General features: G+C 38.4%; 1 protein-coding gene across 1 annotated transcript in view; it reads left to right on the forward strand.

Moving 5' to 3' along the window:
• Positions 1 to 26,197, forward strand: part of zfpm1 (zinc finger protein, FOG family member 1) — an 82,122-nt gene that overhangs the window by 17,231 nt on the left and 38,694 nt on the right. The window contains exons 2-3 of the mRNA XM_020935221.2: positions 16,540 to 16,689; positions 24,909 to 25,043. Of these exons, the coding sequence (XP_020790880.1) occupies positions 16,540 to 16,689; positions 24,909 to 25,043 (285 nt within the window). The remainder of the gene's footprint in view (positions 1 to 16,539; positions 16,690 to 24,908; positions 25,044 to 26,197) is intronic.

Here is a 26,197-nt window from a genome sequence, read left to right on the forward strand (position 1 = left end):
TATGTGGACGACACTATCTCCTCTGGAGCTGGAACTCAAGCAGAATGCATTATCTCACATATTACATTCCCCCACTGACCCTCCTCATGTGGACCTGTTTAACTCTATTTGAATTAAATATATAAGGGCTTTTGATGATAATTTTGTTCAGAACAGTTTAATATTAACAAATCATACTATTAACATTTTTTAGTCTTGTAAAAATTTACAAAAGAAAGAAAACATTTGGGAAACATTTGTATCTTTCAGATTGATGAGCCACAGCCCAATTAAGCAAAATCCAGGTATCCTCTGATGTTACTGTGTTTCCTGTCCCGGTTTGGGAAGGTGTGCCCCCTGCTGTCCAGATGGGCTTATCGCTTTCCACATCTGACAGGCAGGAGCCCACGCTGACCTTTGAGTCAACTGCTCCCACTTTGCATAGACACTTACTGTTTCCCTGTACTGATACAGCCAGTCCTATCACAGGGAGACCATGAGCAGGAGAGGCTGGGATTAAACATTGGTGTGGGAATACTGTTATTATAATAATATCTAATGCTGATAATTCCACTGTTGTTCAGGCATCTGACCAAGCAGGCCCCATGGCCTTACTAACAAATCAAAATTGGCACAAGGATATAAGTTAGTGTAAATGAAAGTAAATGCTCCTACTTATAATATAGGCCCCATGCATTTGTTTTAAATCAGAAGCACTAAACCATTACTATTTATAATTGGATCTGTAAGCAGTTTATCCACATTTGTTATTGTGTATGCCAAACGGCTAATTATCATGACTGAGATCAGCTATTTACTTATAAATAAAGTACACATCCTGTACTGTCACACATAGTGGGAGTAGGCTCTATCTTGTGAGCGTGTGAATTTCAGGGGAAGTTTAGTTCAGTGATGCAATCAGCAGTTCACTTTATATGAGGTGAGTCCACTTCCAAACCACAGCTTAAACGTAACCTTGAGACCTGCCATTCATTATTCATCCAGCCAAGCAGCCGCAGCACTTAGCACTTATATGTGGCCCCTTATAGTGTGGCCCTGTCCCCTCACACTCTCATCATGCCTCCGCTTTTATTTCGCTCCGTCTTAAATTTCCATTATTCACCACAAAGGCCCATTTGACGCTGACCCCTCCCCCCCCCAGGACCGCGTAGAGCACTATTATTAATCAGCCCTCTTATCACTGCCTCACATCTCATCCACTATTTGCTGTTTAATCACTAAAATAATACAGGGGGGGGGGGGGTCCAGGGATTGGGGGTGTGGGGTTTCCATGGCGACCAAATGGAAAAGGTCAGGCGTGGTTTATCTTATCAGTGATAGGGAACGGTTACTAATTACAGATAGGTACTAGCAGCTCTCAGTCCAGCGGGCCCTGCCTTTAAACATTATCAGCAATCCACACCGGCCTGATATTAAAATAATCTCGGGAGTCATCCGTGCACACTCAGACGTGCACAAACAGGAGGCTAAGAGCTAAGAGGCCCAGGCCTATAGGTACAGACTACAGCTGCTAACTGAGGCTAGGTCAGGACATGGCCCAGAGCTACCACACTTCATTGCCGGCTCCTCTCAGGTTTATATCTATGAGGTAGGAGACACATGAAGTGCTGATAAGATGTAAGAAGTATGGCAGCACTGTTTGATTACTAATAAAATGGATACAGATGTGTCTTCTCTTTCTGTTCTGTTTCAAAAATTGGCATGTTCTAGATTGGATAGGAATTTTAAACTGAAGATAATATGAGTTCAATGACCACACAACCAGCAAAAAAGTAACCTTCACAAATTTGTCAGTTATGTTGTTGTAATTAAATCATATCAGTTTTATTTCCACATACCACGAGATACAGCCTTTTCATTTATGATAGATATGTTGGCTTAAAGTACCCGCCGATATCAACTGATACAAGTGTGGAAGACTGTCAGTAGTTTTTCTTTGACAAAGAGAATCATCTACATGTGTTTTGATAATTACGCTTCTACACAACAGCTATGTAAAACTAAAAGTAGGGATGGGCATGATTAGTCGATTAATCGATAATTGATCATTAAGAATTTCATCGATTACGTTCATTTTAATCGACAAACCGAATGTAGGTTGCTGTGCGTAGCGTGACCAAACAGGGGTCCGTACATGTGTCTCTCTGCACTCAGAAGGAGCGAGCAAACACAAACAGTCGGTCAGTCTGCAACGTGCCGAAGCACAAATATGTATTTAACGATGATTTGTACAAGAAATTCCACGCTTTCCGTTGCGTTCAGGACAAGTGTGAGTCCATGTGCACAGTGTACAAAGCAGCACATATGTTTCGGTGTCCAGTGGGAAAAAGCTTTACCAGGTGAGAGTCGCGCAATGTCGATGACGAGTCCCCACCTCCCTCCCCCCGTACGGTGTCCTGGTTTGACAAACGCAAATCTGGTCACACTAACCTGTATTTCACTGAGTCATGTCTTTTAATCCGACAGAAATTGACCGCATCAGCGACACAAGAGCTGTAGTTTTATCTTCGCTGAGTTTATGCAAATTAGCGATGCGGTTTTAAGTTTCGTTTCTGTGAGAGTTGCGCAAAACTGAATTAAACACATTATAATCTAAAACGGGCTGATGTGGCTCTTGAGTCGTTACGGTTTATATTTCGTAAAGTTGAATTTATTTATGCAGATTAGTAGTGCAGATAGTAATAATAATGATGATCATTTTAATATAAAAACGTTAATGATTAATCGATAATCGATCGTTAATTCTTCCGACGATCGATTAAGAAAATTTCATCGAATGCCCATCCCTAACTAAAAGTGTAAACATTATGAGGTTATATATGAGTTATATAGTCTTATTAATACTGGTCCCTAAAAGATATCGAGAACGGCGGTGGTTCGTGGTTTTCAATTTCTAGAATGAATGTAAGATGATTTCATAAGCGTACTGTCAGTTGGAAAGCAAGAGACAGTTTTATCTATTGATTACGTTGTACTTTTCCATGACATATCCAAAGGTGCTTTCACAAATTTTGCTACAGAATGTTGTGATTAGGGGTGTGCAAAAATATTGAAATAACAATATATTGTATTGTTTAATGTGATGAAATGGTATTGATATTGTTAGGTGCTGTATCGATATATCTCCAAGAGTATTTTTTGGTATACTTTACTGATTTTTACGGTTTTGTTGCTTGTTCAGAGGAAGGAAACTTGTTCATGCAGCACATTTGAGATATTCACCATTTAATGAGTAAAATAGGTGTTTTTCATATGAACTTTGCACAAGCAGTGGTTTAATAAAGGCTTTTAGTATCACAGCCATGATTTAGCCATTATTTTATATTGAACCATATCAGATCAATTTGAAATATATTGTATCGAATCGAAAGTGCACTGTATCGAGATATGAATTGTATCGTGGCCTATGTAGGGAGGTATGTGTCGTATCGGCAACTTCTTAATGATCCCCGGCCCTAGTTGTGATGTCATCTGAAACACAGCAGCATTTGAAAACTGTGATTCTGTGGGAATGTAACAATAACAGAAATATGGTGAAGTTCTCACAATAATGTCGTGGACCCTCATAATATATCGAATTACAAATCTCTTTGCTTAAATAAAGAGTTATGGTGCAGCTATACCTAAAAAAAAAAAAAAAAAAAAGACTGAAGGAACTACATAGACCATGATCCTTTGCTCTACTTTCAGTGTAGACTACAAAAAGAAATAACAGTTGTAAGCACTTTTAAGTCTTAATTCTTTGGATTAAGTCTTGTCAAGGCATTTTAAGAGGAAAAGTATATTAACAGTTTTGTTAGCCTCCACAAAATATCGCAATAAATATCGTACTGTGAGATGTATATTGTGAAAATATTGTACAGAGAGATTTGGATATTGTTACATCTCTAACTGTGAGCCTCCCCACCATATCGTGAGCTTTCCCACAATATTGCAGTAAATATCGTACCGTGAGGTTCATACTGTGACGATACTGTATCGTGAGACTTGGATATCGTTACACCCCTATGATTCTGTAATTGTATTGTGTCTTGGTCTTCAAACTCTCTCAGACTATAACACCTGTTGTCTCTAAATTATGAATGAAGTTGTGTCTGGGCCATCATTTATACTAACCCTTAAGCATATTACTAGAATTCTCAACACTACAATACACACACTAAGCTTCTTTTACTACTAGTTCCATTCACACTGCTGGATCAGATCTGACCCAGGCTAGGTGTTTGCTAGCATGTTTGTAGCCTCAGTGCTGATTTGAATGCCAAAGCTAAAGTTGGATAGATTCTTCAAACGCAGTGGTGACAGCTGTTGGCCCTCTCCTGTTCTATGCCTTTACAGTGTCAGTATTTTCACTCGGTGTGACTGTGATCTTGTCTCAGCACCCTTCCATTTATCATCGCTGACATTTGGGCTGTACTCTCGCTCTATCTGACCATCATCTGAGGAAGGCACATTTTTCCCATCACAAATCCCGTTGTGACTTTTGGAGTGAGGGGAGGGGCCTTGGCGCTTTCTTTTTGGCGATGCGCAGAGATGAGATGTGGTCTTGGCTTCGCTGGCCTGTGTGTGCGTGTGTAGTAATTATGAACACACACACATATTGCTACATGATGTTATCGGTCCAGCGGGGGGCTCCACTGATGCCCCGCTCTTGAACGCATCCCCTTTCTGTAGCGTTGCCAGCCATGGAGCGCGTTTATATCTCCTTTACATCCGCTCTGTTCGCTCCGAGGCCTATCGCCGCGACACACTGCTGCCACCACTATTTTTATTTGGACTTGGAGCTTTGTGACAGAGGCGCAGATAACACATGCAAAGCCCCAAGTTGTGAGCGCGCCCCCCACTTTCTGTGCGAGCGGAGCAGCCCACCCCCCGTTGTTTCTTGTTTTTTCTTTAGCTCGACTTGTCTGTGTCTTTATCTCTATCAGTGTGTGCCCTTTATCTCCCCCAGCACCCCCTCCGCTGTCCGCCTCCCTCTCTCTCTCACTCTCTCTTTCTCTCCCTCTCCCTCCCACCCTCCCTCTCTCTGCTCTCGTGGTATTTGTGCCTGGTACAGCCTGCACACCACCTGCTGGTCACAAACTACTTTTACTAGCAATGTTTATAGTAAATCACTATGTACAGTGTTAAGGGGCTATTACACCAACGACAGTGTTTCTCAAATTATGGTACGTGCTGTCAATTGAATACACATTTTTGTCTGTGTTATTATAGCAAAGGTCCAATTTGAACCTTGGTTTAGCCGTAATATAGACCTAGTGTAATCCTGTTTTAGACTTGGTTTGGATCTGGCGCTCTTAAGTGTTGTCAAAAGTTTGAGAACCACTGGTCTATAGTATTGTGATTAACTGGTTTATAATGTCTTATTCATTATTGCTGTGCTCTGCTAACTTAACTTTTACAAATAACGATACAGCGCAGGTAATTTTATATCTAATATTATTTTAACCAGCGCTGTGGATATATGACGATAGCCTATGTAATCCCAAAGCAACAATAAAATGTTCTGTACTAGCATGAATGAATGGTCCATCTGAAGTGTCCCTGTCCCAGGACTGTATTGGCTTCTAACAGAGTGTTATGTTTAGTCTTCAGTTTGGTATAGACACATAAACAAGGCTGTGTATGAGAGGGTGGAGAGCAGGTGTAAAGGATAAACACTGGAACAGAGCAAAATGATTGATTGTATATCCCTTATTCATCTTTATGTGTTTTGTCAGGTTTGAAGTCCCCAGAACATTTCACCATCTCTGCATTTGTAGGATGGTGTTCATCCTGTCAGCAGCCACTTAATTAGTTTCAATATTTTATTCATTGATGATGCAATACATTAAATACATTAAACCGGTAGGAAATAATTATCTGACTGATTGTGTCATACATTTACATTTACATGATACATTTTATTTTGACAGGTTTTTTTATTTTCTTTTATTTAAAAAATATATAATGAGCTTTCTTAATTTCCTTACTAAAAATAGACTTTTAATCATTGCCTTTTTAACAATTGTTATGTCTTCCTCTAAAGTCTGAACTACATGTTTACTGACTAAGGATTGGCTCTTGATTAAAAAAAGATCCAATCTGATCATTGAAGATTAGAAATGACTGAATCTCAGTTAAAATCTGATCACTTTCCCAGCCCCTCAAGTTATCAACAACAAGTGGATCATCTGAAGTTTAACCCCCTCCTGCTGCGTTCTGATCCTTGTGAATGAATGTGATCTGTCCATTTCACACGCGCTCTATCGTACTTCCCCAAACTGTGAGAATCTTCCCACATTCTACTCAAGGCCGCTCCATTATCAGCAGCACAGACGAGCAGCGCGATATGGCTGGAAACACTGTTGATAGGACGAGAGGATGGAACGATGCTAGCACTCCGCACATTTTGACCTTGTGTGCGTTTTTAAAAGGAAAGACGAGCTCACCGCGACCTCTCCTTGACCCCTTACTCCTTTATTCAGCTCTTCATTTCTCTCTTCACTTGGTGATAAAACTATGTGATGACTCCCACTTTTGTTTTTGTATCAACCGTGTATCCCGCTGCGGCCTTGCTTTTTTGGATTCAGGAGGGGTGTGCATTGGGGTGGATGGCTGGAGATAGGATAGGATTCAATAAGCTCTTGAACGGCCCCTCCTCCCCCTCTTTGCGGATCTTAGGACGGTGGGAAAGTTCAAATCTGCAGCTATTTTCTATCTTTTATCAGTGGGCCTTATCGGGCTGCCTTTCTCGTCTGCATGCCTGACTTCAATAGTCCGAGGTCTGGGCTCAGCTGTATGCTAACGTCCCTCTCTCTTTCTCTCTCTAGTTCTCTCTCTCTCTGTCTCTCACTCTCTGTCTCTCTGTCTGTCTCTCTCTCTGTCGGTCGCTCTCGGTCTTTCTCTGTCTCTCTTTTTCTCTCTCTTTCTGTCTCTCTGTCTGTCTGTCACTCTTCTCTCTCTCTCTCTCTCAGTCGCTCGCTTTCTGTCTTTCTCTCTCCCTCTCTGTTGCTCACTCTCTGTCTCTCTTTCTGTCTGTCTCTCTCTCTGTCGGTCTCTCTCTCTCTGTCGCTCTCTCTTTCTTTCTCTCTCAGTTTATCTGTCTCTCTCTGTCGCTTGCGCTCTGTCTTGTCTCTCCATCTGTCTCTCTTTGTCTCTGTCTGTCTCTCTCTCTCTCTCTGTCTCCCTCTCTCTTTGTCTCCCTCTCTCAGTCTTTCTCTGTCTCTCTGTTTCTCTCTCTTTGTCTGTCTCTCTCTATCTCTGTCTGTCTGTCTCTCTCTTTCTGTCGCTCTCTGTCTGTCTGTCTCTCTCTCTCTCTCTATGTCTCTCTCTCGCTCTCTTTCTCTCTCTGTCACTCTCTCTCTGTCTTTCTCTGTCTCTTCTTTCTCTCGCTCTCTGTCTCTCTCCCTGTATGTGAAACTCTACCTGTGTGCACCTGCCCTCATCGTTTGTCTCCAGAGCAGCTCACAAAGACAACTCAGAGATGGACATTGTGCATAGTTTTCCACTAATAACTAGGCCAAGTGGAATATATTGAAGTGAAGTAAATGTGGTGGCACAGTGGCTGAGAGACTACTCATGCTTCACAGCAAGAAGGTTCTGGATTTAATCCCCAGTTCGTCCAGACCTTAAGGTGTGGAGTTTGCATGTTCTCCCCATGTCTGGGTGGCTTTCCTTCGGGCACTCTGGTTTCCCCCATCAAACCTAAAAAGCATGCACCAGGGATTACAGGTGGAAATTAGGTCTAGTGCTACAACCTGGCACAATGCATCTCTCCTTTTAAGATTAATGTATGTTGTGCACTGTCCCTGTCTCAACTAAATAAAAATAATAAATAAATATGTTCTTACAATATTGTTATAACAATAAATAAATAACAGAGTTGGCCACAACACTTACTTTGTGTGTATAATGTGTCATAAAAGTTTATAATTAAACCTTCTACAGCTCAGATCTCATACTGAACAGAAAATTGTCAGAAAACTAACCAAAATATTCCCAATAGTGCTTTCATTTTTTTTTTCTTTAAAGTAAAGTAAAATGTTGCATTGCTATGTGAAGCACTTTGGAAACTGTTTTGTTTGTAAAATGTGCTATAAAATAAAAGTTGGATTGGATTGGATTGGAAGAAAAATGTACACACAATAAATATTGACCCCCCAAAATATTGTTCTATCATGTATTGAACATGAAGTTGATATAAGTAATTATCATGACAAGTCTACTAATAACTTCATGTAGTCATTTTGCAAAACTAGGTCACTGATTTTAACCAAATTGCTGAAACATATTTTTGTTACAGCTGTCTACAGTATATCAGTGAAAGTTGAGTGATTTGAGTCGGTCTAATATTTCCATTGCATGTTCATCTACCTCACCAGATTTCTTAATGGCTCTTGTCTGTCTTTGCAATTTAACACTCATGTTTCAATATGCATCCCATGATTACAATTGCAACACAATACATGATCTCATTATTGGGTTTGATCCCACTTATAAAAACAGGAGTGACGTGAGATCTTGTGCTGCAGACGGAGAACACCTGCTCTGATGCTTGTGTGTTGGGAGGGTTGGCCTTGAGCGTGAGGAAAGACACTTCTGATGCTGCCAAAGCATACTTCAAAAGAAATGCAGACTGGATTTCTTAGTAATTAATGCACGAATGAGCCGAATAAATCATGTAAATAGTAGTCAGTGCAGATGGTATTTTTAGCCTTTATTGTAGTTCAGTGAGTTTGTGTGACAGAGCTTTCTCCGCCTGTCACATGACGAACTTCTGGCTCATGTGACAGCTGCACATGCTTTATGATCAGAACATCTGTATTGTGAAGGATGAGATGTTACATGATACCAAATATTACCATAGTAAATAATAACTTATATTGTTTTCTGTTGACCTGACTTTAAAAGGCCCATATTACGGTATTTTCAGATCTTTGTTATAATGTTGTCACCTTATCAAAAACATACCTAGAGTTGTTTTGTTTCATTCACACATGTTAAACACATAAATCCTGCATATTTAGTGTTCTTCTCTCAAGCAGAATACACTCTGTTCCACCTTGTGATGTCATGTGGTAATACAGGAAGTGCTCCACTCTGTTTTTAAATGCCATACACCTTCACTAGAATCATATGGATAATTTGACTCCTAGAACTACTGAACAAAAGATAAAGATAACTATTACCTTGAAAATTAAAGGCATTACAAGGTGGAACAGAGCATTTTGAGCTTTGGACATAGACAGATTTAAAAAAAAAAAAAAAAGGGTTACTCGAACATGTGTGAATGAAACAAAACGCAACTCCAGGTATGTTTTTGAGGAAGTAATAACATTATAAAATAGCTTAAAGCTCGTGAGTATATTTTGTGTAATATAGGGCCTTTAAATTTCAACCAGCTCATTTGATTTACTCTTAGCTCTGACATCAGCCTCTCACTGGCCATGGTTAAATACATATACCCTGAGAGGTCAGCTATCACTGTCTACTGCCCTCTAGTGGGGCCCTAAGTGCCCCTTCAGGACTGACCACTAATATCTCTATCTGCTGTCTGTGCCCCTCTCCGCCTCTCCGCTGTCTCCCCAGGACCCTTATCGCCGCCACCGCTCTGCTCATTAAGGAGTTAATTTTCTCCTTCCTATCTCTGATTAGTATAGCCAACCTAAAGCACTGGCAATTCTTTAAATTTGTTCGTTGTTATCAAAAAAGCCGAGAATAGGGGGATATTTAATCGTTTAAGTAGTCTTCCTGGGGAACTAGATTTCACCCTTTCTCTCTCTCTCGTCTTCCCAGCAATGTAAGGAAATGCGAGTGAGGCGGCCCAGCTCGGCTCAGTAATTCAGTTTTTAAAAAGGGACGGCGCGGGGGGGAGGGGGGAGGCGGTAGGAGAAGAAGAGGGGAAAAAAAACGACTTGATGAAATTCCGCTATCAGCTCCGAACCAATATGCAAAATATCTCTGTGGAAATCAAATAGCTATTATGTTTTCATTTCCACGTCGGCGTATTTGCTTAATGAAGAGGAGACAGATCAGACCGGCACAGAGAGTCTGCAGGAGGCGATAACCGCCAACGGCTCGCAGCTATCCGCACACTGACGCTCCCAGTCACTCCACAGCCCCGCACTCGCTCCCCCCAAAAAACAGGCTCTGACAGGGAGAGAGGGAGGGAGAGAGAGGGAGAGGGGGAGTGGACGGAGAAGAGGATGGATGATAGTGTGAATGTGCCACAGTACAAGTCAGGTGGTATGCAGTGGTCTCAGATGTTTCTAGTGCTGTAGACTAGAAGTGGTACGAGTATGAGAAATTTCTCTGTCCCGACATTTACAAACACAAAATGTAATTCATTGATGCTACCTGTAAACTTTATGAATCAAAGCACAATATTACATTATAGAGTAATAAAGTTACAAAGTCATCAGTAGTTATCACAATATCAATTTTCAGTGTTATGCTTATTGTAAAAAGAAACATGAGTTTCCTCACACCATACAAAGATGCTCTCATGAAATCCTTATTTTTCTTTCATTCCCACTGTAAATCCATTACCAGCTTTATGAAAGCAAACCTTCTGAATTAATATGAGATAAACGGCAAGAGAAAGAAAAACACTTTATATTTAGGTTTACTTAACAAGGTTCACTTTTTTGGTCAACAGATTGCAGTGAAATACTGAATTAATTTTGCTTCAAAAATGTTTCTTGACATATTTATAAGGTGCTCTTGTTCCAGCAGTAGCTGTTTAATTGTATCCACAAATCTTTTACTAAACTTTATAATGGTAAAGAACATAAGTAACAAATGATTTCCTTTTAGTAGGTTTGTATTTGATGTTTTGATGAAGATTTTTCAAACGTTTGCCATGCACTCAGTCTGTTTACTCTGAGCTCTTTGATGTGGCATCCTGCTGCGTTCACACATTTTCACCAGAAATCTGCTCACAACCAACTTATTTTTCAACTTCATCCCATTTTAATTTGCGGAAGGTTCCTCATTCCTTTTTAGTGTCGAAAACATAGACACACTGCACTCCAATCAGCAATTACAGTTAAAATTTGTATTTTTTATTTATTAAATAATTTACATTTACATAAAATAATATAGAAATTTGTTGACAAATTGTTGACTTCTTTCCTTAAACGGCAGCCTCAGATGTGTCCTCCATTTTAGTAATTCTATTGACACTTAAGGAAGTATTATGGCTTAAAAGTTTCACATATCATCTGCATGTTATTGCTTTACCTGGAATGCTCCACAGTTTTTTATTAAATTTCTAACTTGCATTTATTCAATTACAGGTGTTTTGATTGATTAAAAGTATGTAAACGTGTTCTTGGTTTAGTGGCATCACCTGCTTGTCTCCATGGAAATGGACAAGTTTAACGCCATAGTGTGGATAATTCCAGGCAATAAGATCCTCAGTAGACACAGGCCTGTGATTCAGCCTTCATCAGGAACGTTACATAGTACCCCTTTAATGTTAAAGCTTTGTCTGTACAACCTAGCTGTTTGACTCTGCTTCACGATTCAAGAATGTAGGATACAGTTTAAACCCACACAGCTGATATTCTTGGTACTTTTCAGATGTGATGTGGAGATGAGCAGGAAGTCAATACATTCCTGGGATTTCAGATCAGTGGAATAAATCTATGGTGGACTTGAGTTTGTCGCCCGCAGTAATCAATGGGCCGTGCTCACATCACACGCTCAGGCTGATATTAGATTAATCAACTGACTGATGTGGGCACTATATTTCAGCAGTGTACGCAGCAAAGAAGTCAGGGAACTAATTCAGAATTCTATGTTATTTTAAGATCTGGTGACCTTAATGTTTACACTTGAGCCTAAAGAGGTATAAAAGTACTTGACTGTAGTACATCTGGTGTGGTGTTTTGTTATGTAAGTAACAACAATAATAGTAAATAAGTAACGACACAACATATTAGGAGGTGATTTATTTATTATTATATATATATATATATATATATATATATATATATATATATATATATATATATATATATATATATATATATATATATATATATATATATATATATATATATATATCTTTTCACATTTTGGTTATTTTATTTTTATTTAAATCAACCAAGGTTTTGTCAGTTTCAGCAGCAAGTGATAAAATGTCTATTGGTTTTCCATTAATTGCAAAAGTGATTATTTGGTATATGTAAGATTATAATATAAATAAATTATAATCTAAATCTATTCAGAGCCGAACATTTTGTTATTTGTGATCATTTTCAGTATCAACACCTGCAGAAGTTTAGTTTGAAGTATTGAGTATCTGATATTTTTATAGCTTGTCCTTTATAGTAAACGCGAGTAAGTTGCTGATGGGTGGAGAGCGTGTGTGATGGTGAGGGCCGCTGTCAGGTAGCTGGAGAACCCGTTAGCTCGTTGTGAGTTTAATAATGGCTCTTGTACGTCTGAGTTTGATGTGTGTTATAGTGCGTTTCATGGCTCTAGTGTTTTTCAGTTTGATGTGTGTTATAGTGCGTTTCATGGCTCTAGTGTTTTTCAGTTTGATGTGTGTTTTTTCATGTGAGGAGCGTGGATGTGGTGTGATGTGGACTCTCTGTTAATGAAGCCGTATCTGTGCTGCCTTCATCACTGCTCCACACTTTGTTCTGCAGGCTCTCTCTCTCACACATACAGTCCTACAGATCTGTGCTGGGAAAAAAGGAGAATATATCACCACGACAATGAGAAAAGACAATATAAACAATAACTTTATATAATTAGGTGACAAACTGTGGAATCACTAAACTGTAGAATGTATGTGAATCTGACAATAATACTCCAGGTCTTAGTTCAGTAAAATTAGTTTAAAATGTTCATGTTTATTGTGTTATAAATGCACAATATAACTTTTCCAGTCTAGTCAAGTGTATTCAGAATATATAGTAAACATGCATTCTTACAGTGAGCAGAGTCACATTTCTACATATTTGTCTTTTAACTTTGTCCAGTGACGTCACCTACTTGTCCCCATGGAGATGGATACATTTAATACCATACTGTGGAGCTTCCCAGGCAATGCAACCAGAAAAGTTGCAAAAATACATTACGTTGCATAATCTTCATTCTTAGATACAGTTTTTGGAGGGGCTTTATTTTTTCTGAATTCCATCAATGCTGATCTATTTGGCTATACATTTTTGCTTACTAGTTGAACTTCAGTACATATCTAGCACAACCAAAAAGCATAATAACTTGATTTTAAAACTGGAAAAGTATAGTTCCTTTCCTTTCACCGTGGAAGTCTCACTATAACACTATACATTGGCCTTTCGTTTAGATTAGACCAAGTGCAGCTTTGGGCTTTGTTCTTGGACTGTTCCCCTTTTAACAAATGTCCCTGGTTCACAGATACACATGTCTTTCTATGATTGCACCACAGTTGAGTTCATTTTACTGTGGATATCGGTCTGTTACAATTAAAACAGGCTAAATGAAGTCTAACGCCTCTCACTTATCACTACAGGCCTGCTATCCATATACCCAGCCTGTACTACTTCTCCTTGGATAAAACTTTTCCACTCCATTTGATGTCTGAAAGCAGTGATGCAGCGATTGATTCATTAAAACCACGGCCAGTAATGAAGAAAAAACTCATAACTTCCATTTTAACGAACCGGAGAATTTAATTGGAATTTCCGACTCTGAACTGGCTTTGTACAATTTTGATTAAAGCAAAATTAATTGTCTGAAAATGCCCTTATAGATACTGAAAATTAGATGGACCTCGTTCTAAAAATATTGTGTACCGGATCGATCTTTTTTTCTTTTTTTCCGGGTCCAAATCTCGCAGTGTTAATTTTTATCTGAAATGAGAGAGCGGAGCATGCAGGCGTGGAAGTTGAAATTAGCCTAAAGATGTTTCCTTTACAAAGACAGAAACACGTTGTCAGCGGCGATTGTTTCCAAGCATTATCTCCTCGCCTGCTTTTTAATTGCTTTGGAAGTGAAATTAACAGAATTAGAAAAATTGCCTCTCTCTTTCTCCGCACCCGTCTTTATTCACGCCTATTGTTGTGTGCTTTGTATAGATTATAGAGGCCTTTTGTTCCAATGGTGTAAATATATACGCCCCCAGTCACGGCTTTAGACCAGGAACAATCCCCACACTGGTTACAACACAGGATCAGAAATTAATTTACAACCTGTCTCAGCTCGGGCAAGTACATGGGTCCATAATACTGTGTGTAATACTTCTAAAAATATCCTTTTGTTTGTGTGGTTTAACTCATTCACTGCAGGTTATGTGTTTTTATTCTGTACTCTTCTTTTAATTTGAATTTTATCATGATTATTTATACAATTAGACTTAAATTTTATTGATCCAGAAAGGAAATTATTTGGACACAGTAGCTCACATATCACAATATATTATAATAGCAAAGAGCAGCAGTTTAAATGGTAATAATAAATGCAAAATAAGTAGCAAAAATAACAAGAGACTGGTGTGAAATATTGTATAATAAATGTAATAAATCTCTCAGCTTTAAACAAGAGCTCGTAAGGAGAAAACAGTGCAAAGATGAAATAGTGATTGACATGTTTCGATTTGTTTTGATTTGTATTGTGGTTTTAATGTCTTTCTTATTTCGTAAAGCACTTTCAATTACTTTGTGTACGAATTGTGCTAAATAGATAAACTTGTGCTGCTTTGCCTCTGCCTCTTTGCTCCTCAAACTGTGATGCTATTAAAGACAGTGTGCTAAAATGTTACATGAGTTGATAGAGCTAACATTTAAGATGTTGTGGATATTGATGTTAGTGATGTCAAGTTCATGCAACAAATATTGGGTGAATATTTTCTAAGGCGTATATAAAAAATATAAAATAAAATATATGAAGCTAAGGAGTCATCTGTCATTTACCCAATCATCATAAAAAAGTACAAGTTATATCTGTGAAACTTATTAATGAATTTTAAAATAACTTGACTTTAATTTCTGGGCCTTGCAAGTTGCATAAAGGCACTCTGTCAGTCACAACTTTTTTTAAAATTTCATTTCGAATACTTTTCTGTAAATATTTTTCATTCTTTGGCCTTCTGGATTTAAAAAATTTACTCTCAAACTAATTCAAAAATGCTTTTTAAAATGTATTAGTAGTACCATATAATTAACAACAGACAAATCCAATGAAATGTACTGACTTTATGAACATAGCTGTATACAAAATTGTCAAAGAAACGTTCGAAAAGATAAGAAAGAATATATGTGTATACCTGTGAGACATCATTCACACCACTAAATCATTTTCTATATCACAAGTTAATTCAGCGTTTAGCTCTGTCTGGCATAATCACCCAATCGAAAACCTATTATTAATAAAGCAATTTAAGAAAGTCCCATTAATTCCATATTAGCCGTCTCCATATTTTGGATGTAATCTTCAAAGGGGCTAAAATAGATGAGAAGTAGTGTCTTAATTACTGTGGTCAGCGGGGACTATAGCAGTGTAAGTGATAGGGATCAGGCTAGGAGGTGTCCTGGCACTCTGCTATTAATCTGCTGGATTAGAGCGTTCACTGTGTCCAATCCGTCTCATATGTGTTTTTATTCTCAAGAGGACACTTATAAAACAGGCGCGCGGCGTTCAGGCGATTTCAAAAGTATTAGCATAAGTAGCTTTCTATTATTATTTTTTTTTGTTTGGACTTAAGGCTCCAGGAACATAATTAAACTGCTATTTGTGAGTGTAATTTGCTCACAGTTATTATGTCCTCAGATCCACAGCTCTGCCTATCACACACTGAGTGAAAAAGAACAAAAAACTTAAAAGCATGATCTATAAAAGAGTAGTCCCAGTGATTAATACATAGTCCAGGTTATGCAGCATTTGAAAATCAGGTACCACTTTATAATAACTGGACTTAATTAGCCTTAATAAAGCATGAGCAAAGACTTCAATTATAATTAACAAATTGTTTATTAAGAATGATTCAAGCTTATAACTACTTAATTAAGTTATGAGACAGGGAGAAGGGATGGAACAATAAACAATAATACAGTTAGATAATAAACATTTGTGGGACATTTTATATAATTGTGATACCTGCAGGAAAAAACAGCTCATCAAGATCATCATGGAAAAGATGTAGATAATAACAAAGTACAAAACATTTGTTTAAATATGAAAAGTATGCACATACATTAAAATTATACTTCATTTACATACTATTTTAAACTGTCAGCAACTTTAATAATTATTGTGACATATTTGTTAAGTTATATTGTCCATAATCGTGACACCAGATTTCAATATCGTCCCATGCCTAGCTGGGTTATGGTTAAGGCACTGATTAAGTAATTACTTTAATAATTGAACTTGAACCTTGAATAATTTTTAATGAACCAATTTCTTCTTAATGAATTTTTTGACCATTTATTCATGTCACTTAACTGTTTATTTTTATTTTAAGTGTTACCGAAAATCATCTTTCATCATCATCTTCTATTATTGTCTCTGTACTTGCTTGACATAAAATGATTGTATCAAACTTTGATTGCTTTGTGTTTTTAGGGTCCATGGGCGATCTGGACAGCGGGGAGGAGAATACTGCAGACAACATGAGTCTCTCCGGAGAAGAGGGAGGGGCTTCAGATCCAGAGGACTCCACAGAGGACAGAGACAGCGCCAGTCCACAGCCCTTCACACCCGGCTTCAGTGAAGGTAAAACTATGACAACAGTAAAGAGGGACCATTTGAAAAAGTTGTAAAACATATATCTTTGTATTCTTGATTTTCGATTTTATTACAGCTGGCATCTATAACTTGCATTGTTGTGATTTGGCATTAATTCTGTTTTGTGTACAATTTTAATATTCAAATGTTAATATTAATCTGTATCATATAATTATTTTCAATATAGAACAACCAAACTACTCTTATCACTAAAATCAAGTTCACTTGCATGTATTTTTTGTATTGGCCAATATACACTATACTGTAAACTCAATACAATAAGAACACAACAAAAAATATATATACTTTAAAACACGAGTCTGTAATAAAGATCTATCTATCTATCTATCTATCTATCTATGCAGCAGTTTACAAAAATAAAAACACATTTCAAAGATTAGGTGAGGAATTTCTTAATGGCTAAACAAACTTGTGAATGACTTTGTGCTATAAAAGGCAGATAGATTCTTATAGCATAATGGTTCATAAAATTACCAGCTCAAATGTCCCTGAACAGAAAAATGGTTTTGTCAGTAGCTTAGACAGCTCATGTTCACACGTTTTAAGAGAACTGCCACTGAGTCCTTGTGTTTTAGTGGGAACCTGATACAAATGATCTGACCAAGGTGTACTCTGAAAGGAAAAGCCATTGCACCTGCTTCCTCGCTCCTACACCAAACCACAAAGTCAAGTCAAGAACATCAGGCATTTTTGTCAAACTTGCAAAAATATTAATATTTTTTTAAAGGTCAACCTTTCTAGTGGAGGGCCGCCTACCTGCTTTTTCTACATGGGGATGTCATTGCATCATTTATGTTCCACCGTGTGGCATTAAATGTATTTGTCATCCATTTCTTTAATTTGCACAGATCAGAGCTATAACTTGGCCTTGTGGAAAATAAGTTAAATGACTGTTAGACATTTCAGATGAAGTGATAACATGAGGACAAGCAGGTGGCAAACCCTCCCTCATAAAGGTTTTAAACAGTGCATCTTTAAAGCTACAGTGTAACTTTTTAGCCAAAAATAAAATAAATAATACTAAAATCAAAGCAGATTTTAAGAAAATATTTTGGTTGTGTTCATTGCACTGAAAACTTTAGAAAAAATCTACTTTCATACTCCGAGCGGGTTTGCATCTCCACACCTGACTCTTATTTGGCCTGGAGAGTCTCCTCCGGCTTGTTTCCATAGAAATTTTGTTCCTTTGGTTATCACTCTCCACAGTATGCGATAAAACTCATTTGTCTCCATAGAGAATGTTCCAAAGTATGGTTTTAACTTTCTATTTCTATGGAATGATGCTGGTGATACACCACCTCCAGAAAGTTACGTACTGTACCTTTAAATATTGTTGCATCTAAAAATTCAAATAATGTAGTTTTTTATCTACAATATATGTCCCTGCTTGGAACATGACTACATTTGCTTTATCCATTCTTTTTGCTTTTTCAGTTACTTTTTAATATTTTTTCCAAGCACAAAGCAGATTGCCGCAGATATTGTCTCGAAAGAATAATCTCTTGAAAGAATGGGTACTTTTGAGTGAAGAGTGCTCTCCCTTTATCTCTAGTATCTCTATTAGCAACTGTTACAGCGACCGTTAACTGTGGTACAAAAAATACTTTGATCAACTGCTGTTAACCTGGTTTTATCCCATTCACATGCACAACCACACATACACGCACACACACACATACAGACACACACTTGCTTATCTACTTTGTGTCAAAACCAATAAAAAGAAACAGTGTAGGTTGAATCTTGGCCTGCCCTTCAGTTCATGCACCTCTTATCCAAAAGTCTCCGCTTGTACTGTGTGATGGCGATGGAGTTTTTCTTCTCATATTCTTTTGACTTATTCAAGATTTCACCAGCTGTGTTTTTTAATCTCTAAAATTCTTGCTCTTGTGAAATTTTGGGGCCCCGGTTTGATAAGCGTCTGGCTGGTTGGCTCGGTTTGATAAAGCCATGGAAATTCTGTCAGGTGCTAATCGAGACGAGATTAGAGATTACAGTTGGGTCGATGTGTATGTGTGTGTGTGTGTGTGTGTGTGCGCATGTGTGTGTGTGTGTGTGTTTGTGTGTGTGTGTGAGGGGAGGGCAGGTGTGGTGGGGGTGAGAGAGGATTGTGCCCAAAGAAGAACTCAGGGCAGACAAACAGGCACCATTTGATGATGTAAACTCCATAAGAAATAACTGTGCATTGGAAGATACAAAATACATACACTGGGAGTTTAAATCTATATTTACATGTAGGACAGTAAAATAGAACCAATTTTGACTCAGCTCCTTTATGAAGTTTTAGGTGTACCACAACAAATTTGTGAGCAATTATGACTAAACATGATCAGAACTAAACCAGGATCCGGATCAAACCAGAGCAGGATCTTAAGAGAGTGGAAAACTCCAACAATTATTGACAAGTCCAATGCTTATCAATTGTAATAATTGCTTCATTTTCGAGCAGCAGTCGCTGTCTATTTTTTGTTTTGGTTGGTGTCATAAAAAGATAATTTTGACTGCTGTAGTTCATGAAAAACTTTTTATAATCTCTGAAAAGATAGTTACCAAGTAACAAATGAATTTGAATTATATTTTTATTATTATAGAGATGAGTGATATATTGTCTTCAAGATAACATCAAACTTGTTGTTTGGATGACAGACATACAAACCCATGTTCTTAACTATGTGGTCTTTAACTATCAAAACATTGCATAAAATGATTAAAATTGAAAAATAATAATAAAATACATTTGCAGTAATATATATATATACACACACACACACAAAGTGATATTTCAGCACTGTTATGTTTTCCTTTCACATTTGTGCTATACATGAAGCTTAAATAATCCATGTACAGCCATTTGATGGATTGCAAAACATTTCTTTCTAATTTATTCAACATTATCTAATAAACATTATCTGTTTAAAAATGACTGACCATTTTTATTTGGCAAAGTTTGACAGTTCACTTGAAAGATGCCCAGACCATCTGAAGGCTTCCAGTTTTTAATTTTGTGCATGATAACCTAGATATTGTGAAAATGGTTGCTTTTGGGCCTCTGTGAAGTCCTTACAGTATGTAAACCTTGTATGTAAATGTGCAGCATATGAATCACAAGCCACTGTTAGTATGAGTTTGCAGCATGCCCGTTTTCATGGTTTCAAACTGTGCCAAAGGTGAGCTTGGCCAGTGCGCGGGGGTTAATTCAGCCACTCTCCTCTCAGCGGTGTCTCGTTGCCCGGCGCTGCCATTATCAGTTGTCTGTAAATCAGCCATGTTTGACGAAGCTGCTCTTTCAACCTGGGATCAATACCAGGTCTTTATCAGGCCAGCACTGGCTAATAAAGCCAAGGCCCCTTATCCGCCATCTGGACCTGAGACACACACATACACACAGACACACACATGCACAGAGATAACCAGGGCGATAAGACCAGAGAGAAAAACACATTCTGTACCACTAACAACAGCAGACATTTTGGGGTCTTAATCACTTTATTTTCTTCATTGGTGGAGGAGGCATTGTATATAGCATATATATTTATAGACTGTTGGAAATTTACAGAGCAAAACAGATGGAGTGAGGTTTTAGGGTTATGTACTGCATTTAATTCCAAACAGAGGTCAAATTGTAGGTCTGAGCCAAATCTTTATCACTGTGAGACAATGCCAGTAGGATCATAAGTAGATTCTTGGTTTCTTTGTATTGGATTTAGTATTTTTGGATCATTTTTTACCATGATTTAAGACAAATATTTTCAAACTGTTGTTTTGAGTCCTGTTGTTACTGCCAAAGCTTTGCTATTGCCAGTTGTGTGCACATCATAGTGTGAAAAATGACTGTGACTTCTCAGAAATGCAACAGAAACAAAGTTCCCTTTTCACACTATCTGTCTGGTAGATCACAGGAAGCCTGATATGATCCATTTGTGCTGATTAGTCAGTGTAACCTGCACTGGTCTCTCATTGTGCTCCTCTAAAGACCAGACACATAGATACTGAGCAAACACTTGTTTCTTTCTTTGGGTGATGATTCTGTACAATGATCTGTAAAATATTACCACAAAAACTACACAAACAGATTCCCATAACGTGGTGTTCTGTCTTCACTGAACTCTAAATACCAGTATGGGTGGCTGTAAAGATTAAAAAGCACATGCCAAATGCAGTGTTCAATATTGGTCTTTAATACTGGAGAAATGGCTTCACTTTTCTTTTTCATAGATTCTGCAGCCATCTATACATATCTAATTAAAACAATTATACACTTTGTTTTTAAAATAATACGTATGTTATAGCTTACAGGATAGAGCCTATAGTCTGCCTATACAGACTACTCCTGAACTGACCACAGCACAGAGCAGCACTCAGAGGCGAGATCTAAAGCGATGAGAAGAGTTCTGCTGGAGATGGAGGTGAGGGCTGTAGAAGTTGTGAGGTTGTTGGGTGACTTTGCCCGGCAGGTGTGACAGGGGAAGTTCATCTTATCAGATTGATGGAGACTGTCTCGCTGTCGGAGAGGGAGGGGTGAGCGAGGGAGGGGGTGAGAGAGGAGGAAGAGGAGGACAAGGAGGAGGGGGGTGTCCTGGTAGAAAAGTGTCTGTCGACTCCTCCTGATACCTGCCTCCCTGTCTCAGATGATATGGCTGATAATATTGATAATATTAAACGCAATAACTGTGTCTCCAGCTCCCCTCCCGCGCTCCAGCCGCTGCCGGATAAAATCTATGTGCCATTCAATGTGATTTATAGCTGAAAATAATGGCGGTGTTTAGGCGGGGGGAGGGGCCACATGTGTTAGTATGTAGCTGTATGAAAGGTGGACGTGACGTGAAGATGGATGCTGCTTGGGTACGCCTGCGTTGATTTATTCCAAGATGCAGAGGCAGATCCCAATCTCGGGCCAGAGCTGCTACATTAAAAATTGCAGAAAGTGGAGGCGTCACATGGTCACGGGGCATTTATGGCTGGTATCGATTGGGCGCTATCGGTGCGTTATCGGAGCGGGAATGTGAGGGTAAACAGGCCCTTTGTGCACACTGCCGAGGCCTTATCGAGGTGGAGAGAGGAGCAGGTTTGGGGAAGGGGAGAGCTCACCAGGAAGTGGAGAGTATCTGGAGTATTTGGGGCATTTTCAGATTGTGACATTTTTAGTCTGAACCAATAATCTCAAATAATCTCAATTTGTCAGGCATGTGTGGAATACATGTAGAATGTGTTATGAATATAGAGGCATTATATTAGCATAACGTCTTGTAGATTTGATTGTATATTTGAAATGTGTAATGTCATAAACCAGTTCCTACATTACTCTATTTTCTGATCGATGATATAAAGTTATTTCCTTATCAAAGACATGCCTGGAGTTGGGTTTTGTTTCATTCAGACATGTTTAACACATAAAGGCTTGAATTATTCTCTCAAACAGAAAACACTTTGACCTTATGATGTCATGTGGTGGTACAGGGAGTGCTCCACTGTCTTGTTAAACTTCATACACCTTCACTACTGTAGAATCGTTTGGATTATTTCAGACCTGGAATTGCCTATTTCTACTAAGCAAAAGGTAGAAGGTAGCTGTTAAAAACTTCATCACAAGGTTGAACAGAGCTTTTTGAGTTTTGGAGATGTAGATAGACTAACAAGAAAGGATTACTCAAATGTATGTGAATGAAACAAAACACAACTCCAGGTAACACAGCACTATAACATTGCTTAAAGCTCACAAGAATAAATTTTGTGTAATATAGGGCCTTTAAATAATGCAAGATTATTTAAGTCAGATTTATGATAGTTTGTGCCAGTCCTCTTTTACGTATAATTTATGCTAATCCAAACTGTGCAAAAATGTATTCAATATTTATTCATATGTGATTACTGTTTATAGGCGTCAGATGAAAAGTCATCTTGAAACCTCTGATGTATATTTAGTTTTGCTACTGATACAATTTGCACAAGATATTTATTGCTTTTAATGACATAATAAAAATACACTTCATGACTAAGCAATGAGTTCATATGGTAAATTGTGAATTTCCTTTAAGAGCAATCCTGAGTCACACTGGGGCAGGACCTGATCATGATGAAGACAAAGGAAAAGCAAGAGGTACAGGTAGATTCTGTACTCTGATAGGCCAAGGGGCTGTGATGTAACTATTAATCTAATCTCACTAATCACGATCCCGCTAATGGGACACTGTGATGAACTGTCCGATTGCAGCCAAAGTTCAGCTCTTTCTTTCATACTTATCTATCTTAACTGTACATAAAAGCAAGTGCACTCACTCACTCACATAATTTTAAATTTATCTAGCTTTGTCTAACACTTCAGAATGTGTTTTTGTGACAGGCCTTTCTTCGTGCTTAATAGCAATTGTTCTAGCAGTGGTTAGTTCCAATGAAAGTACCAATGTAAACACATTAATAGCTCAGTGTCTGTAAGTGTGAGAATACTTGTCTTGCCACAACCCATGATACACCAAGATGCATTGCTGTTTGGTGATTGTGAGATTGAGATTGAGTCGGGTTAAATAATTATGCCTTATTTGCCACCTGTCTCTTGCTGTCTTTTTTGCTACTTATTTAGAATTTATCATTACCATTTATATTTTTTATTCTTTGTTATTATAATATATTCATGTGTGAGCTGCTGTGTCGAAGTAATTTCCCTTGTGGATCAGTAAAGTTTGTCTAAGTCTAAGGGACTTTATTATAATGATAACCTTATAGGAGTTTTCTGGGGAGCGTGTCCAGATGTGTAGAGGGCCGCACTGATGCAGTTGGACAAGCACATTGAAGTCTGTGATAACTGAACCAAATCAAAGAGTTTATGTGAGCGAGGGCAAGAGTAGAGTAACCGCAGAGGAGCTTTGATCAGCAGACAGGAACAGCGGCATAGGCCAAGTACAGGTCATATACATTCTGATATGCTTTTTTTCTCTTGATGAAATTTTATCATGATAGGAGGACTTGCGTGGTGTGAAAACATAATGTTATTAGGCCTGTAGTTGACAAAAGAAATTCTTGGTTGACTAAAGACTAACGACTGTATAAACAAGTGGACTAAGGAAATAACAACAGTAATAGTGTTCGGCCCGAGTCAAAATGAAGCTCACAGAGGCTAGCAGTTATGGGGTGAATTTGGAGACATATTAGGAATAGGAATTGACAAAATAGTGAAATAAAAACACCAGGATTATGTAGAGTGGGTTAATACGAACATTTTAAGACCAAAATTACAAGGCTCACTGCAGCAGAGAGAGGGGTGAAAATTTTTCAATGTAAAGTCAATTGGAGTCAATGGAGCCAGAAGCGCCCCCTTGCTCACTTCTTATTTGGAAAACGGCAACTAGCAGGTTAGCCATGTCCATTTATAAAGAAAGAATGTCCAGTCACACCCAAACCTCCAGATAACTCACTCCTTTCTGCAACTAAATGAATGCAACCCTAATTTCCCATGATTTCTTTTAGATAACTAACAAATTATTTTACCACAATCACCTAATAGATTTCTAAGGTAAACGCTATCTAGTCCTATGAGGTTCATTTGGTCTTTCGATAATTTATGTTGTGTTATGTGGTGTTTTCCGCATTCACTTTTATTGGACAATGTTCTTCCTGGTCTAATTGTGTAACAGGTGGATTTAACTCTCAGAAGCAGATGGCGTTTCTGTTCTTAGGTTCTTTTTTCAGTTTTGTTTGTTTGTTCAGAGTTTGTTTTTATACCTGGCAGTTTTGACTGCTGTCCTCCTCAAAGTGGTCACGTGATGTTGCTGTGTGTTGTGCGGTAGGAAGACAGCGCCAAAACCTGTATAAATCAGCTGACCGGACACGTCACAGCAACATCACGTGACCACTCTGAGGAAGATGCTAGTGAGCAATCAAAACTGTCAGGTATGGAAACAAACTCTTGGTCTGAAAAAATAACCTAATAATGGAAACGCCATCTGCTTCTGAGAGTTAAATCCACCTGTTACACAATTGGACCAGGAAGAACATTGTCCAATAAAAGTGAATGTGGAAAACAGACACCACAAACAAATATCAGAAAAATATAAAATACCACACCAATATCAGATCAGCATCATGAGCTGAAACGTTGCAATTCATGTTTTTATAATCAAATCCCTAATTACTATGCTATAAAGTATTTTATGTTTTGTCCCCAACCTTAAAATGTTGTGTTTTGTTTACAGAGCCCCACAGCCAGGACTCGCGGGGCGGTCCTGATGAGGAAGACCAGGCTGACGAACAAGCTCCTATCTCGAGTGACGATGAAGAGGAGGATGAAGGAGAGGAGGAGACAGACGGACAGCAGTGGAGCGGACCAGGTCAGTATTCTGACTTTTAAATTACAGTTGGTCTTCTCTGTACCCTTACACAAAAACTTAATCAGATCAGGCAAATACGGCATAACAGTACACATGGCGGAGCATTACTTTCAACAGTAAGAGTTCAAGCTGTCTATCAGTTTTTATTAACATATGTGTATTTTTCCATAAAGTATTTCATTAAAGAGATATCATTCAATATGGATCTCTGGTTTTCAGAACAGTTCGATTCTTTTCAATTTCAAGACAACTACATCCAAGCAGAAACAATGGTAGAAATGGATGCATAGTGCTGTAGGAGGGGTGTGATGGAGAGAGCAGAGGAGGAGAAGGTGGATGGATGGAGCTTGGGAAGTGGAGGAGGAGGAGAGGAGGAGGTGGGGGCTCGCCACGATAAGAGAAAAATTCAGACCGGTCAAAGTTTCCTTTTTGCCAATCGTGCTCCTGATAAAGACAGCGCCTGCTCCGGAGCTGATAGAGGGGCTATCTCTCTCCCTTACTCCCCCTCTCCCCTCCCCCGCACCGACGCTCAATCGCCTGTTAGTTTGTGAAGACCGGAGGAAGGGAAAAGACGAAGAAAAAAAAAACAATAAAAAGCAAGGTCCGTATCAGCTCGGCATCGCGGTGCTACCATCAACCAGCCACCACAACAGCAATTAATATAGCTCCAATTACTATTAAAGGGACAGGCCTGGACGGGACGATAATGAACACATCCCCTGGAATTAACACACACAAACACACACAAACAGGCATTCTCTCACATACACACTCATACGCACACACACACAAGGAGAGAGAGGGAGATGGACATGAAACGTGTGTCGCCTGAAAAACAAACAGCGCATTCCTAATCTCCAGGGATTGTTTAACTCATTGAAGACAGAAGGAAATAAATAACAAAACAAAGCTTGATAAGGCCAGAAATAAATTATAAAATTATAGCAATTCACTTATCTGCTTTTAGCTGCGTGCGCGTTTGTTAAGAGTTGAATACATTTCCATCCACTGTCATATTGACATCTACAAGGACAAAAGCCAAACAAGCATTCATGACTTATTTATTATTGTGAAATTCCAATACTTTGATTAGTTTGTCTTAAAGGTGCTGAGTTTTACCGTCTTAAAAACATAACAGAACTTTGCATTTAAAA

This window comes from Boleophthalmus pectinirostris, unplaced genomic scaffold (genome assembly GCF_026225935.1).
Source record: "Boleophthalmus pectinirostris isolate CB_2022bp ecotype Guang Dong unplaced genomic scaffold, ASM2622593v1 HiC_scaffold_2, whole genome shotgun sequence".
Classification (NCBI taxonomy): Eukaryota; Metazoa; Chordata; class Actinopteri; order Gobiiformes; family Gobiidae; genus Boleophthalmus; species Boleophthalmus pectinirostris.